The sequence below is a fragment of the Rhineura floridana genome, chromosome 2 (assembly GCF_030035675.1).
Source record: "Rhineura floridana isolate rRhiFlo1 chromosome 2, rRhiFlo1.hap2, whole genome shotgun sequence".
Taxonomy (NCBI): Eukaryota; Metazoa; Chordata; class Lepidosauria; order Squamata; family Rhineuridae; genus Rhineura; species Rhineura floridana.
The window spans coordinates 137,915,942-137,929,916 of NC_084481.1; the positions used below are offsets into that span (position 1 = coordinate 137,915,942).

Genomic DNA, 13,975 nt, shown 5'->3' on the forward strand with positions numbered 1-13,975 from the left:
TGATAGGGTGGGGGAGTAGCAGCGCTCTCCTTCTGCAATCAGTGAGTAGCTGCCGCGGATAGCAGGGAGGGAGCTTGCAAGCTGCCTTTGTACAGCACAAGAAGAACTTTGAACTTGGCCCGGTAGCAAATGGGCAGCCAGTGCAATTCTTTCAGCAGTGGGGTGACATGTCGATGATACTCTGCCCCAGTGAGCAGTCTCGCCGCCACATTTTTCACATATTTAAACTATCTGATAAAATTTAACAGAGGACTTTTATAGAATTATATAAGGTGGTTTAAAGAGTCTACTGCTCTAAGTACAGGAGTGTGAAAAAACAATTAAAACAATTAAAAGTAGCATATAGGTCCAAATATTTTAGTTTTAAAATTCCAGCTCAAACCAGCCTTGGAGGACAATGATTTTAGAATGCTGGAGGGAAATTCTTCCAGCATGCAATTCATTGGCCATCTCGAATTGAAATTTGGTTGGACTGAAGGATGTGAGCAGCAGGGCTCTTTCAAAGAAGCCCAGAGACAGAAGATGTACTTTTCCTTGGTAATATACAAAGCAGTTTGGGATGACTGGTACAGGAATGGTGGCCTGAATCTAAAAGTGACTGGATAAACTAGAAGAGTATATGTGTGAATACACTGAAATCTAGACTTAATAAGGAAAAATGTTTCAACTGAAAGTTTCATTTGAATCAGAACTTACCAGGGCTTATCCAGTTTTCAATGTCAGGGCTCGGTTACGGAACACGAAAAAAATAAGTGAAGCCTGATTATAGGAGCGTCTTTCCCTCATCACTACGTATCCACAATTCATCCACCAGATAACTGAGTTTGGGGATCAGGGCTTTCTGGGAACAGTTTATAACATCCAGAGAGACTTCAGCCCCAGCACCACTCATTTTAGAAATCTCACCATGGATCGCTCCCTGTTCCGTAGTGTTGCAGCTGTCCAGGCTGAAACTCACTCATTAACAAGACGTAATTTCCACTTTAACCAAGGCAGGAAAACCTCTAAACATAATTGGTATTTGGTAGACTAGACTTACGGAATGTAAGGGATTTTCTGAGAATGAAATGTGGATACTGCAGCTATGAACTTGGTAGCTTGGTAGTGGATGGCATGGATGGATGGGCTTTGCCTGGGAGAAGTAGTCTATAATGCACTGTTAATTTTAGGGTCACAAAATCCACATGTCTTAGTCCTTTCCAGATTTGTCTAATGAACAAAGTGAAAGAGGAGAACATTGCAAAAGCAAGCTGCACCCCTGACACGTGTATATTCACACTATATTGTTACCTGTAGAGAGCTATTCTCTGCATGCTTGGAAACCCTTCTTTTCCATCATTCTCAAACATAAGGAAAAGAGCCCTCAATGCATAGAGCAGCATCTGAACATCCAGGGCTCTTTTCAGAAGGTACAATGAACGCACATACATTGTGAGGAGAGCCTGCTGTCCTCCTGCCCCCAAAATATACATTAAGAATATCTGCAGAGAATTAATGTGTTACGCACAAAGTCTGCATCATGTGCAAATGAGTTTTTCCCTCCAAAATACTTGCATGCAGTGACTGGGAAGCACAAGGTGTCTGCTAAAGTCTGCATGCCCTTCACACTTACATAAAATGTGCTTCTTTTATATTAACATTAAACTTTTCCTTTTAAACTTGCTGTCAGAGTTGGCAAGGCCTGGGGCAGTTCTCAACTGGGCAGCAGCTGAGAGGGCAGAGGCATGCATCTTCACCTAAGGAAGACATGAGGCGGCAACTGAGGCAGTTGACAGCTCTGTCAGCTCATGCAGATATGCAGCTCCTGTCAGGCTCGTTTTGTTCCTTTCCTGTATTGGTTGCCATTTTGCATCTCCATTTGTTAAGGAGTAGTGCCCCATTCCTTTTTGGCTGCTTCTCGGTGGTAGCAGCCAATTACTGAACAAAACAAGGAATGGTCTTCCTCCATTACCTCCAGGCCAGACCTCTCCGGTCTTCACAAAAATATATGGCACAGTCAGCATTTGCCTGCTTGATGTACAACTGTGCCACAAACAAAGAGCAGGAAATTACCTACATGCAGGGACGTTAACTCAAGAAAAGCCAAGCTCAGTCACAGACTAAAGATCAAGCCACACAGACAGATATAAGGAACATGCAGGACACTCTCTTACACAAGACACATAGAACCCCATTGCTCCCAGCTGAAATCAGACAGGTCCCCTCCCTGTTGAACCTACAATGCCCAGTGAAGACTTTTTTTAAAATTTCAGCAGGCATTTTAAGTCATTTCTGATTTTATAGTTAGTTTTAAACTGATTTGATCGCTATTGTATTTGTTAGGTTTACTATACACCAATCAGAGATTACTGAAATTAAGCAGTATATACATAGCCTAAATAAAGTTATATACATAAATAAATACACCACATAGACACTAATACACCTTTCTCTCGCAGATATGCACATAGGAGAGGCATGCACCAACTGGGGCAGTGAGCCTTTTCTAAGCCTTTCATAGTAAACTTGAGCTATTGGTCAGCACCAGCAGTCACCTCCACCAACTTTGCACACTAGCAGACACCCAAACCTGCCAAAACAGGCTCAGCCTCAGGAGATTTTGTCCTGGAGGTTGTCTCTCTCTGCCAGCCATCACTGCCCATTAGCTCAACATACCTATCTGCTTCTGGCCAGCCCTGGGATGTTTTATAATGCATTGCTAAATCATTGTGCTGAAAATTTAAAACTGGTAACTGGAAAAGTTGTACATTAATGATTTATATCCTATAGATCAGGGGTTCCCAAACTCTCCCCCCCCATGGACCACTTGAAAATTTCCCAGGGACTTGGTGGACCACAATGATTTTTCTGCCTATTGAGGCAATCGTCATGCACTGTGCTAGATGCTATGGTTTTTAATTGTATTTTTATTCCTTCTTTTATTTCTTATATGTTGTATTAAAATCTATGGAATTCAAATTGTAATACAATATATTACAAATAAAATAAGCAATAAAATACAAATAAAAATCAATATGACTAATGCAATGAATATATATGGAACAAAAATTGGAGGAATTTGCTGAGGGATTTGTGTGCATAGGTGGGATTGGTTGCAAAAGGCAAGTACTCAAAGCACTCCACGGTTGTGATCTCCATTATCTACAGAATTCCTTAAAGCCAGTCAGTATTTCCCTTTCTCCTCCTCCGCCCTTCCCTTCTTCAAATAATCTCAGTTTTATCTTTTTCTTCCCAGACCTCATCATTCAGCCAATCCTATGCATATTTACTCAGAAGTAAGCTCCACAGATGTCAACAGTAGATGAGCATAGGGCTGCAGCCTTAAAATCCCACGTATCTTTCCTCGAATGGAGGCATTTATCTGCAAGTAAACATGGTGCACAGCCTTGAAATCTCATTTTCCCCCTCCTTCGCTCGTACTGAGAATGTCCAGGCTGCTGAGAAAGAACACTTTTGCTTTGAAGGGATAGTGATGGTACATTAAAGAGGCCTAGAAGGGGAAGGAAAAGATGTGTGGAGTGTATAGGAGGGAAATGACAGCAGTTGTAAGGAAGGAAGAGCACTTGTTTGATTTGACTCCATGACTGCCTTGGTGCACAGGCACTCACGCATGAACACCTGAAGAGAACAAGGGCGGGAAGGGTCACCAGAATTGACGCCAGCGGTGAAGAGGGAGAGACAGACTACCTGCTTTCTACAACTACTGCAGCTAGAGTTGTTGGGCTCGGTAACAGAGATTGCTACCACTCCACCTGCTGGGGGAGGGCACTTTTCAAACCCAGTAATATGTCACACTCCAAAATGAAGCTGAAGTACCACTGGTGGTCTGCAGACCACAGTTTGGGATCCTGTGCTATAGATTATGCAGCATAAAGCAACATAGACAGGCTATTTTGTGTTAAGTGGTTCACCGAATATGACAAAGGAAGGCAAATTGCCAATATGACCTCTAAATGCCCATTTTCTATATTACTATTCAGAGATTTGATGGTTCATCTCTCTTGTAATAATATTTAAATTATATTACACAGTACAGTGCTGAGCTTAAACAAATGGTTGGTTACATCTTAAGTTTAGCACATTAAATATTGTCTTCAGACATGACAGACTGTTCCTAGTAGTCAGGACAGGACACCATGCAGAACAATAACATAACTTCTCTGCTGTTCTTTGCTTACCAACACAGGACTCCCCGGAAAGTGAATAGGTTCCATTGTCATGGAAACCGCTTCTGCACTTACAGTGGCACCACCCTGGGAGGTTAACACAGCATGAATGGTTGTGACATTCAATGATGCCCTCTGCACACTCATCAATATCTGCCTCAGAGAAAAACACAAGCCAGCCAGGATATTAATTTCCTTTGACACCAACATTTTAGATTCCTAAACACACACACACACACACACACACACAGAGAGAGAGAGAGAGAGAGAGAGAACAAAACAAAACAAAACATAACATAACATAACACATTTTAATGAACAAGTGGACAACCTTCTGGCACTTAACAGCACACTGGAATTTTGCCATCCTATATTCAAAGTTCACTCTCTGCAGTCATGAGGGCTCAACATTCACATCCTTTAAAATGAATGCAGGAAAGTTCCATCAGGATTTTATCAAGAGCCAACAAAAAAAAAGCTTTAGTGACAGTCCATCTTTTAACTGGTCAGATGAAACACCTTGCTTTGAACTCTTTAATTCCATTATTTGCATATATTGTTAATTACTATCAAGATTTGGAATGTGATTAAACGTTTTAAGAAGGATTTTTGTTTTAAAAAAATCATTACCTAGAAAACTGCTCCTTATTCTTGTGTAGCAGTGGTACATTCAAATGTTAAATTATTAAATTAAATATATGCCAAAATGACAAGCTATGAATACGGTAATGACTGAAATGAATGTGTAAACTTTGTGAATTTAAAATCAGACCTTTGTTAGAATGTACAGATTTGCAGGATCACTGCTGGCGGTGTGGGAACCTATGTTGGCCCCAACAGAGAACTCTTGGAAATCTCTGTGTGGTGTGTGTGTGTCATTTTCTTCCTCCAGAAATTACCATAGCTTCAGCCATTTAAATCTATTATGCAATTCTCATGTTGCAATATGTCTCCATTATATTGAACAGAGGGAATTAAACAGGTTGATAGGGAGGACTTCCTACCTCACACAGAGGACCCTTCAGGCAATACTGTCCTCTTTAGGGGTGGTCAGGTTTCTTTCACCTGCTGTTGTGGTTGCATCTGACAAAGTCAGCCATGGATCATGGGAGGGTTCAAGTTCCCTGTTCCCTGGTTGCTTTTCCCAGATTTGGGCAATCAGGAAAGGATCTATGAGCTTTCTCCTGGTTATGCAAAACTGTCATGCGGGGGGGGGGGTTTAGAACTCACTAGATACAGAAGAGTACATCACTAATTCTTCTCCAGCTCAAATGTTACTTCTGTGAGGTTAGTATTAGGAACCCATGAAACCAGTCCCAGTACTGGCAAGGGTCATTTAGCATTTCTACCCAGAAAGAAAAGAAGGAGGAAACACACACCCCCCAAAAATCTGGCAATGTTAGCTTGGATAGTTGTTTGTGTGTAGCCATTTCATAACCTTCAGCACAGGTATTATAGCTGAGCAGGATAAGAAAATTAGTTTTCTTCTGGCCAAATTTTAGCTGCTAGGGTAAATCGCCTGATAGCAAAGTGAGACATATTGCTTTAGTTTCTTTTTGGATGCCTTGGCCAGAAAAATCCATTGTAAATGCTAGCAAAATTGTCCTTAATAAATAGTTAGAAAATGCCTTGTCAGCCTGTATAGCTCAGATGCGGAGCCTGTGGGCCTCCAGAGTTTGTCGGACTCCCAACTTCCTTCTGCTCCAGCCAGCACAGCCAATGTTTAGGGATTATGGGAGTTGTAGCCTAGCAACATTTGGCAGGCCACTGGTTCCCCATCCCTACAGTATAGCGTAAGGTGTTCGTGAATTTGTTTTTAATATTTGACCTCTCACTCCCAAAGTAAGAAGCTGCTGCAGGGGAGCAAAATACCCTGAATAAAGCAGTGACTCTGGTCTCAGTCCAAACATGTATAAGTGCACCAGCAAGCACCCATTTACCCAGTTAATTCATGATCACCTTCTTTCCACATTCCCTACCATCAATAGGCAAACAGTCATCTCAGACCTGACAGTGCTTATTTATTTAGCAGGTGAAGGGGATGTTTCATGGTGGGTTTATTAAGTGTAAATACTACATATTATATACAAAATTTAAATTGTCCCATATCAACATCACCCCTCACACTAAAGACTGGTTCTAACAAAGAGGCCAGGCTTAGAGCACCCTCAGATTTTCAAAAGAGTGGGAGGGGGGAAGTACTTCACCTTCTGACAGTTCTTGATCTTGTCCAAAGGGAAGAAACACACATCTCTCAATGTATAGAATAGGTAGTTTCCAACATAAAATGGAAATGGACTGCCATCAAGTCGATCCCGACTTATGGTGACCCTATGAATAGGGTTTTCATGATAAACCGTATTCAGAGATGGTTTACCATTACCTTCCTCAGAGGCTGAGAGGCAGTGACTGGCCCAAGGTCACCCAGTGAGCTTCATGGCTACATGGGGATTCAAACCCTGGTCTCCCAGGTCATAGTCCAGCACCCTTAACCACTACACCACACTGGCTCTCATACCAACATAGAGAACACAACAATCAGAAATCAAATACCGCAAAAGTTCATAAAACACTATTCAACAATAAAATCCAAAAAATCTGATATTTTTGTTTTTAATGGAATATTACATTTGTTTTATTTTGTAAACTGCTTGGAGCTCTGAAAAAGCAGATTAAGATTTTTTTAAAATAAATACAAATGAAATAAAATTTAGAAGTGATGGGATTCTGTACGACCCCAAAGCACATTTATGTTTTTTCTTTTTACTGCCCACAAACTTTGGTAAGAATCCATGAAAAGGAAATTCCATAGTTGTATGCTAGCTGCATATTATTTATTTATTTGATTTATATCCCACCCTTCCCAGGGCGGCAAGTAGGAGCATACAGGGCCGGCTCCAGGTTTCTGGGGGCCCATGGGCAAAGGCTATCAGGGGGCCCCTTGCCCTCTTGCTTTCCTCCTCAAACCACACTCCTCCTCCCTCTTGGCCTCACCCTTTTAAAGTAAAACAAAACCTGAACAGAGAGACTATGGTGACAGAGGAATCAGGCAGGATAGAGACAGAAGGAATGCCAAACTCTGTCTGTAAGTTTATTGGGGGCATTCCTGCCATGGCTCCAGAGTCCCTGCTGCTTGCCCTGCAGCAGAGCATGCCATGCAAGGAAGCCTCCTCTTCCTCCTTTGCTCCTTTATGATCCAGCCTGGCTTGGAGCTTCTTCTGAGGACTCATCCAATGGAGGCATGACAAACTTCTGAATGAGGTCAGGCATTTGGAATGTGTGGTGTCAATTGCAACACAGTTTCTTCCTAGACTGGTCCCTGGCTTTGGTAATGGACATTATGAGAGCTAACAGATTGAAGCCCAACCTAGACAAGTTAGCAGGTAGTTCCTTTGTCTGGATGTATGGTAATCAACCTGTTCTAGATGGGTTGCACTCCCCCTAAAGGATCCATATGCTCTTGGATCCATCACTGTTACTGGAGGCCTGGAGTATTTTTTATTGACTTAAGCTGATGTCCCAGCTATGGCCCTATCAGGCACGAATGACCCATGCTTGGGTAACTTCCTATTTGGATTACTGTAATGCAAAACCATGGTACACCAGTGAGCAATAAGACAGGCTGGACGACAGCTAGAGTGCAAGTGGCGAAAGACATGCTGTGAGGTTGATCGGGCATGAGTAAAACATCGTAACCGTGCCTACTGTGTGGCAGTGAGGGCGGAAAAGAAGGCCCACTTCTCTGCCTCCATCGCATCCTAAAATAGCCGTCCGGTGGAGCATTTCCGTATTGTCAGGAGCCTGTTGACATCAACTCCAGGAAATGGAGTTTTAGACCCTTCGGAAGCCCACTGTGAATTGTTTGCAAGGCACTTTGAGGGTAAAGTTGCTCGCCTCCGTAGCAGTCTTGATGCCTGTGATGTTCCTGCTTATATTGTAAATATGGTAAGTGCTGTTTATATAGAAGACATATGGTAAGTGGAGTGAAAGAGGAGGGGGGAGTACATGAGTAGTAGAATGCTGGATGATTGGCTGAGCGTTTGAATGGCTGGGAGTATAAATGGAAGAATGACAGTTGAATCTGGGGGGTGTTTGAGAGGTTGAGAGAGAGGTTGGAGATTTGAGGTTTGGTGGTGTTGAGAGTGAGTTGGAGTTCTGAGGCAATTAGTAAGAAGTCAAGTACCTAACAGAATATAGATGAAACCATACGCTTGTGAAACATTCTAAAAGTAATCTTGTTATTTCTAATTCTTAATACATACTTTCTTGGTTAAACATAAGCCTGATTCCTTCAGCTGGGAACACATACCAGGGGGAATAGCAAAGTAACCAAGGCTGAACAGTTGTATTGAATGGTGGCAGTGGGGGATCGGAGGAAAGTGTATCCAGTCCCACAGAGAAACCCAGGGCTGTATGATTCAGAGACAAGAGGCTGCGGGGGGGGATTGTGAATTACCTATACCCATAGACACAAGGTATCGAGATAGCCTGGCAGAGACTAAGGCACAGTCTATTGGCTAAAAGGGATAGAGTGTGGGGTAGTAAGGCCTAGCAGGGGGATTTGATGAAATCTGTGTTAGAGCTGTCAAGGGTAAGAAGAAAACCTGATGTTCCTGTCTGCTGGCAGCCACAAGTGAGAGCTTCACTGGTGGTGCTGGGGAAGGACGTCACAATGCCCCCTCTACATCTACTGTAGTCCACAATGAGGTGTCCAGTGCAACATCTGCTGCAACTTCTTGGGAACAGTTTCAGTTGATGCAGCCTGATGATGTAGACAAGGTGCTTGTGATGATGCAGCCAGCAATGTGTCCTCTCGACCCTTGCCCTTCTTGGCTTATTAGAGCTTGCCAAGGCGGTTTGAGGGAGTGGATCCAGAGTGTGGTCAACACATGATTGCGGGAGGGAGTGGTTCCAGGTGCCTTGAAAGAGGCGGTGATCCGACCACTCCTGAAAAAGCCCACCTTGAACCCATTGATTTGTGACAACTACCGACTGGTTGCGAATACCTCCTTTTTAAGGAAAGTGATTGAGAGGATTGTGGCGCAGCAATTGCAAGTACTCTTGGATGAAACAGATTATCTTGACCCATCCCAGTCTGGGTTCAGGCCTGGTTATGGGACTGAATTGGCCTAGGTTGCCCTGATGGATGACCTTTATCGGGAGAAGGACAGGGGGAGTGCGACCCTGTTATTCTTACTTGATCTCTCAGCAGTCTTTGATACTATTGACCATGGTATCGTTCTGGGCCGACTTGGTGAACTGGGTATAGGGGGAACTGTTTTACAGTGGTTCCGATCCTATCTCCAGGGTCGCTCTCAGAGAATAGCATTGAGTGACTGTCTTTCGGCCCCCTGGCAGTTGTGATGTGGGGTGCCACAGGGTACCATCTTGTCCCCCATGCTGTTTAACATCTATATGAAGCCCTTAGGAGCAGTCATCAGGAGCTTTGGGGTGAGGTGTCAGCAGTATGCTGACGATACCCAGCTCTATTTCTCCATAACATCTGAATCAGGAGAGGCCGTGCAAGCCCTGGACCGCTGCCTGGACTCAGTGGTGGACTGGATGAGGGCCAATAAACTGAGTCTGAATCCTAGCAAGACGGAGATGCTGTGGGTTGGTGGTTCCCGAGTTCAGATAATCAGTCAGTTGCCTGCTTTGGATGGGGTTGTACTCCCTCTGAAAGAGCAGGTCCGTAGTCTGGGGGTGCTCCTGTATCCATCTTTGTTGTTAGAGGCCCAGGTGACCTCAGTGGCTAGGAGTGCCTTTTACCAGCTTTGGCTGGTAAGACAGCTGCGGCCATTTCTGGACCAGGATAGCCTGACCACTGTTGTCCATGCACTGGTAACCTCCAGGCTGGATTACTGTAATGCGCTCTATGTGGGGCTGCCCTTGAGGTTGGTCCAGAAGCTGCAGCTGGTGCAAAATGCAGCGGCGAGACTGCTCACTGGGGCAGGGTATCACCAACATGTCACGCCGCTGGTGAAAGAATTGCACTGGCTGCCCATTTGCTACCGGGCCAAGTTCAAGGTTCTAGTTTTGGTGTACAAAGCCCTATACAGCTTGGGACCAGGATACCTGAAAGACCGTCTTACCCCTTATATACCCAGTTGATCACTACGCTCTGCAGGTGTGGGCCTCCTGCAGATACCATCTTATCAGGAGGTTCATTCTGCACAATATAGGAAACAGACCTTTAGTGTGGCAGCACCTACCCTGTGGAATTCCCTCCCCTTAAATATTAGACAGGCGCCATCTCTGTTATCTTTTCAGTGCCTTTTGAAGACTTTCCTCTTTCAACAAGTCTTTTAAGTTGAGACCTATTCCAGTCTGCATCTGTGTTGGAATTGCTTTTAATATGTTTTCTTTAATAATATGTTTTTAACCTTTTTTGTTGTTTTTAAAGATGTTTTTAAAGCTTTTTAAAAATGTTTTTAACGTTGTTTTGTTTTAATGTATTTTAAGGTCTTTTTATGATGTTTTAAAGTGTTTTTAGAGTTTCTGTTTGCCGCCCTGGGCTCCTGCTGGGAGGAAGGGCAGGATAAAAATCAAATAAATAAATAAATAAATAATGCATTGTACATGAGGTTGCTTTTAAAGACAGTTCAGAAATGGCTCAGGAAGAATATGGTAGCAAGAGTGTTAAATGGGACCAGGCATTATAAACATATCAGCCTTCCCATACACAAATACCCTACCCTTAGATTTGGGCTTCCCAATGTGGCACCCATGAACATTACAGGTGCCTACCAAGGTCCCCTGCCTCTCCCATTAAAAAAAGAAAGATGGAGTTGTTTACCTTTTTTGCTGTTGGTTGGCAGGCTGCCTGCTTTTTTATGTTACTTGTTATGTTGTTACAGGGGATAGATGTTTCACTTATTGGGTTCTGAACATCACCAGTTTTTCTTCTATGAAATGGCTATTTTTTAGTGCCCATGACAGTTTCTTAGATTTTCAAATGTGCCCTGGACCCAAAAAGGTTGGGGACCTTACTTTAGATCATTAATGGAGGCCCTTCCTCTAAGTGCCCCTTCACAATGAGGTATGGGGAATTGGTCAAAGAGATAAAGGCATCTTTGGCAGTGCCTCCTACTCCATCTGTGGAATGTTCCCCTAGAAAGGCTTGCTGACGCCTACTTTAATTTCTGTTCAATAGCAGGTAAAGATTTTGCGATTCTCCAGGTCCTTTTAACACATTTAATGTCTTTATCATGCTCTGATATTATTTCATCATATTTTAATATCATTATTTTTGGTCCTTGAAGATTAATGGAAATTGGACAGTTTATAGCTTTATGGGGAGATTGAGCTCTATTGATGAGAGAATACTAAAGAGTTAAGCCCCAGCTGATAGCCATCAGCCTCAAGTAACACATCATTGGCTGGCAGCAGTAGCTGGGAGGAACCAGCCACACATATAAAGTCAGAGCACCCTAGCGAGGGAGCCTGCTCCACGAGCTAGAGGGAGCCCCAGCTGACGAAGCGTCAAGGCGAGTTAAGCAGCAGAGCGAGTTCGGCAGCAGGGCGAGGAGGCCAGGGCCCCCCACTCTGCCCGTCTGTTCCCTGACCTCAACTAAACCGCAGTCTCCAACCCATTGACGTAATAAACCTTAAACAAAACTATGCAGGTAAGAAGCCAGCAGGGGTGTGGGGGCTTTCCAGTGTTTTGCACCGCCTGCAGCATGTACGACTATCTGCCTGTTGGACAGAAGTCGTGGGTGTGCTCTCGGTGCAATGAGCTCCTGGCTCTCCGGGAACGACTTCATTTCCTTGAGGCCAAGGTGGCGGACCTGGAAAAGCTGAGAGAGGCAGAGAGGTGTGTGGAGGAGGCCTTCAGGGACGTTATAGCTGTGTCCCACTCCAACGATGATAGCTCTCCTGCTATCATGGACAACGATGGTCTCGGGGAAGGAGAGCATCCAGCTGAGGAAGAGGGAAACGATCCCTTAGAAGGGACCCATTCCTTGGGGGATGAGCAGCTATCCTCTCGTGCCGAGGATATATCTCCAGGGGGTGGAGGGATCCTTGTAGGGGGTGATTCGATCATTAGGAACATAGACAGTGGGGTGTGTGATGGGCGTGTAGACCGCAAGGTGTTTTGCCTGCCTGGTGCGAAGGTTGCGGATATCACCCGTCGTTTAGATAGTTTGGTAGACAGTGCTGGGAAGGAGTCAGTGGTTGTGGTGCACGTTGGCACCAACGACATGGGGAAATGCAGCCATGAGGTCCTGGAAGCAAAATTTAGGTTGCTAGGTAGGATGCTGAAAGCCAGGAACTCCAAGGTGGCTTTCTCTGAAATGCTACCGGTTCCACGCGCAGGACCAGCCAGACAGGCCCAGCTTCGCAGTCTCAATGCGTGGATGAGACGATGGTGTCGGGTGGAAGGGTTCGGATTTGTTAGGCACTGGGGAACATTTTGGGACAAGCCAGGCCTGTACAAAAGGGACAGGCTCCACTTGAACCAGAATGGAACCAGACTGCTGGCACTTAAAATTAAAAAGGTAGCAGAGCAGCTTTTAAACTGACTGAGGGGGGAAACCCGACAGGAGCTGAGAAAGGTCCGGTTTGGAATAAACCTCCCCCCTGGGATAAAAACCAAAGAAATGATGAAATTTTAAAAGGGGTAGGCCTAGAAGTAGGCATTGTGAGAGCAGGGGCACAGGATATCAATTCAGAAGAGCAAAATTACCACAGGCCTAACCACAAGTGCCAAAGACACTTGAAGAGAGACACTGCTTACAAGTGCCTGTACGCTAATGCTAGGAGCCTCCGAACCAAGATGGGAGAACTGGAGTGCTTGGTCTTAGAGAAGAGCATTGATATAGTGAGCATAACCGAGACCTGGTGGAATGGAGAAAACCAGTGGGATACGGTTATCCCTGGATATAAACTATATCGGAAGGACAGGGAAGGACGTATTGGTGGCGGAGTCGCTCTATACATGAAAGAAGGCATTGAATCCAGCAAGCTCGAAACCCCAAAAGAGGCAGACTCCTCCACAGAATCGTTGTGGGTGGTGATACTGTGCCACAGGAGGGACTTAATACTGGGAACGATCTATCGTCCCCCTGATCAAAATGCTCGGGGAGACCTTGAGATGAGATATGAAATTGAGGAAGCATCCAAACTAGGAAATGTGGTAGTAATGGGTGACTTCAACTACCCGGACATAGACTGGTTGCATATGTGTTCCAGTCATGACAAAGAAGCAAAGTTTCTAGATATTCTAAATGACTATTCCCTAGATCAGTTGGTCATGGAACCGACCAGAGGGACGGCAACCCTGGACTTAATCCTCAGTGGGGACCGGGACCTGGTGCGAGATGTAAGTGTTGTTGAACCGATTGGGAGCAGTGACCATAGTGCTATTAAATTAAACATACATGTAAATGGCCAATTGCCAAGAAAATCCAACACGGTCACATTTGACTTCAAAAGAGGAAACTTCACAAAAATGAGGGGATTGGTAAAAAGAAAGCTGAAAAACAAAGTCCAGAGGGTCACATCACTCGAAAATGCTTGGAAGTTGTTTAAAAACACTATATTAGAAGCTCAACTGGAGTGCATACCGCAGATCAGAAAAGGTACCGCCAGGGCCAAGAAGATGCCAGCATGGTTAACGAGCAAAGTCAAGGAAGCTCTTAGAGGCAAAAAGTCTTCCTTCAGAAAATGGAAGTCTTGTCCGAATGAAGAAAATAAAAAAGAACATAAACTCTGGCAAAAGAAATGCAAGAAGACAATAAGGGATGCTAAAAAAGATTTTGAGGAGCACATTGCTAAGAACATAAAAACCAACAACAAAAAATTCTATA

General features: G+C 44.2%; 1 protein-coding gene across 8 annotated transcripts in view; it reads right to left on the reverse strand.

Annotated features, from left to right (window-relative positions):
• The window catches only part of NELL1 (neural EGFL like 1), an 859,864-nt gene that overhangs the window by 59,215 nt on the left and 786,674 nt on the right, over nt 1-13,975 (reverse strand). For 6 of the 8 annotated variants that reach the window (XM_061610630.1, XM_061610631.1, XM_061610632.1 and 3 more), the window contains one exon: nt 4,179-4,319. The exons of the other annotated variants lie outside the window; for them this stretch is intronic. In XM_061610630.1, the coding sequence (XP_061466614.1) occupies nt 4,179-4,319 (141 nt within the window). The remainder of the gene's footprint in view (nt 1-4,178; nt 4,320-13,975) is intronic. 8 annotated transcript variants of the gene reach the window in all.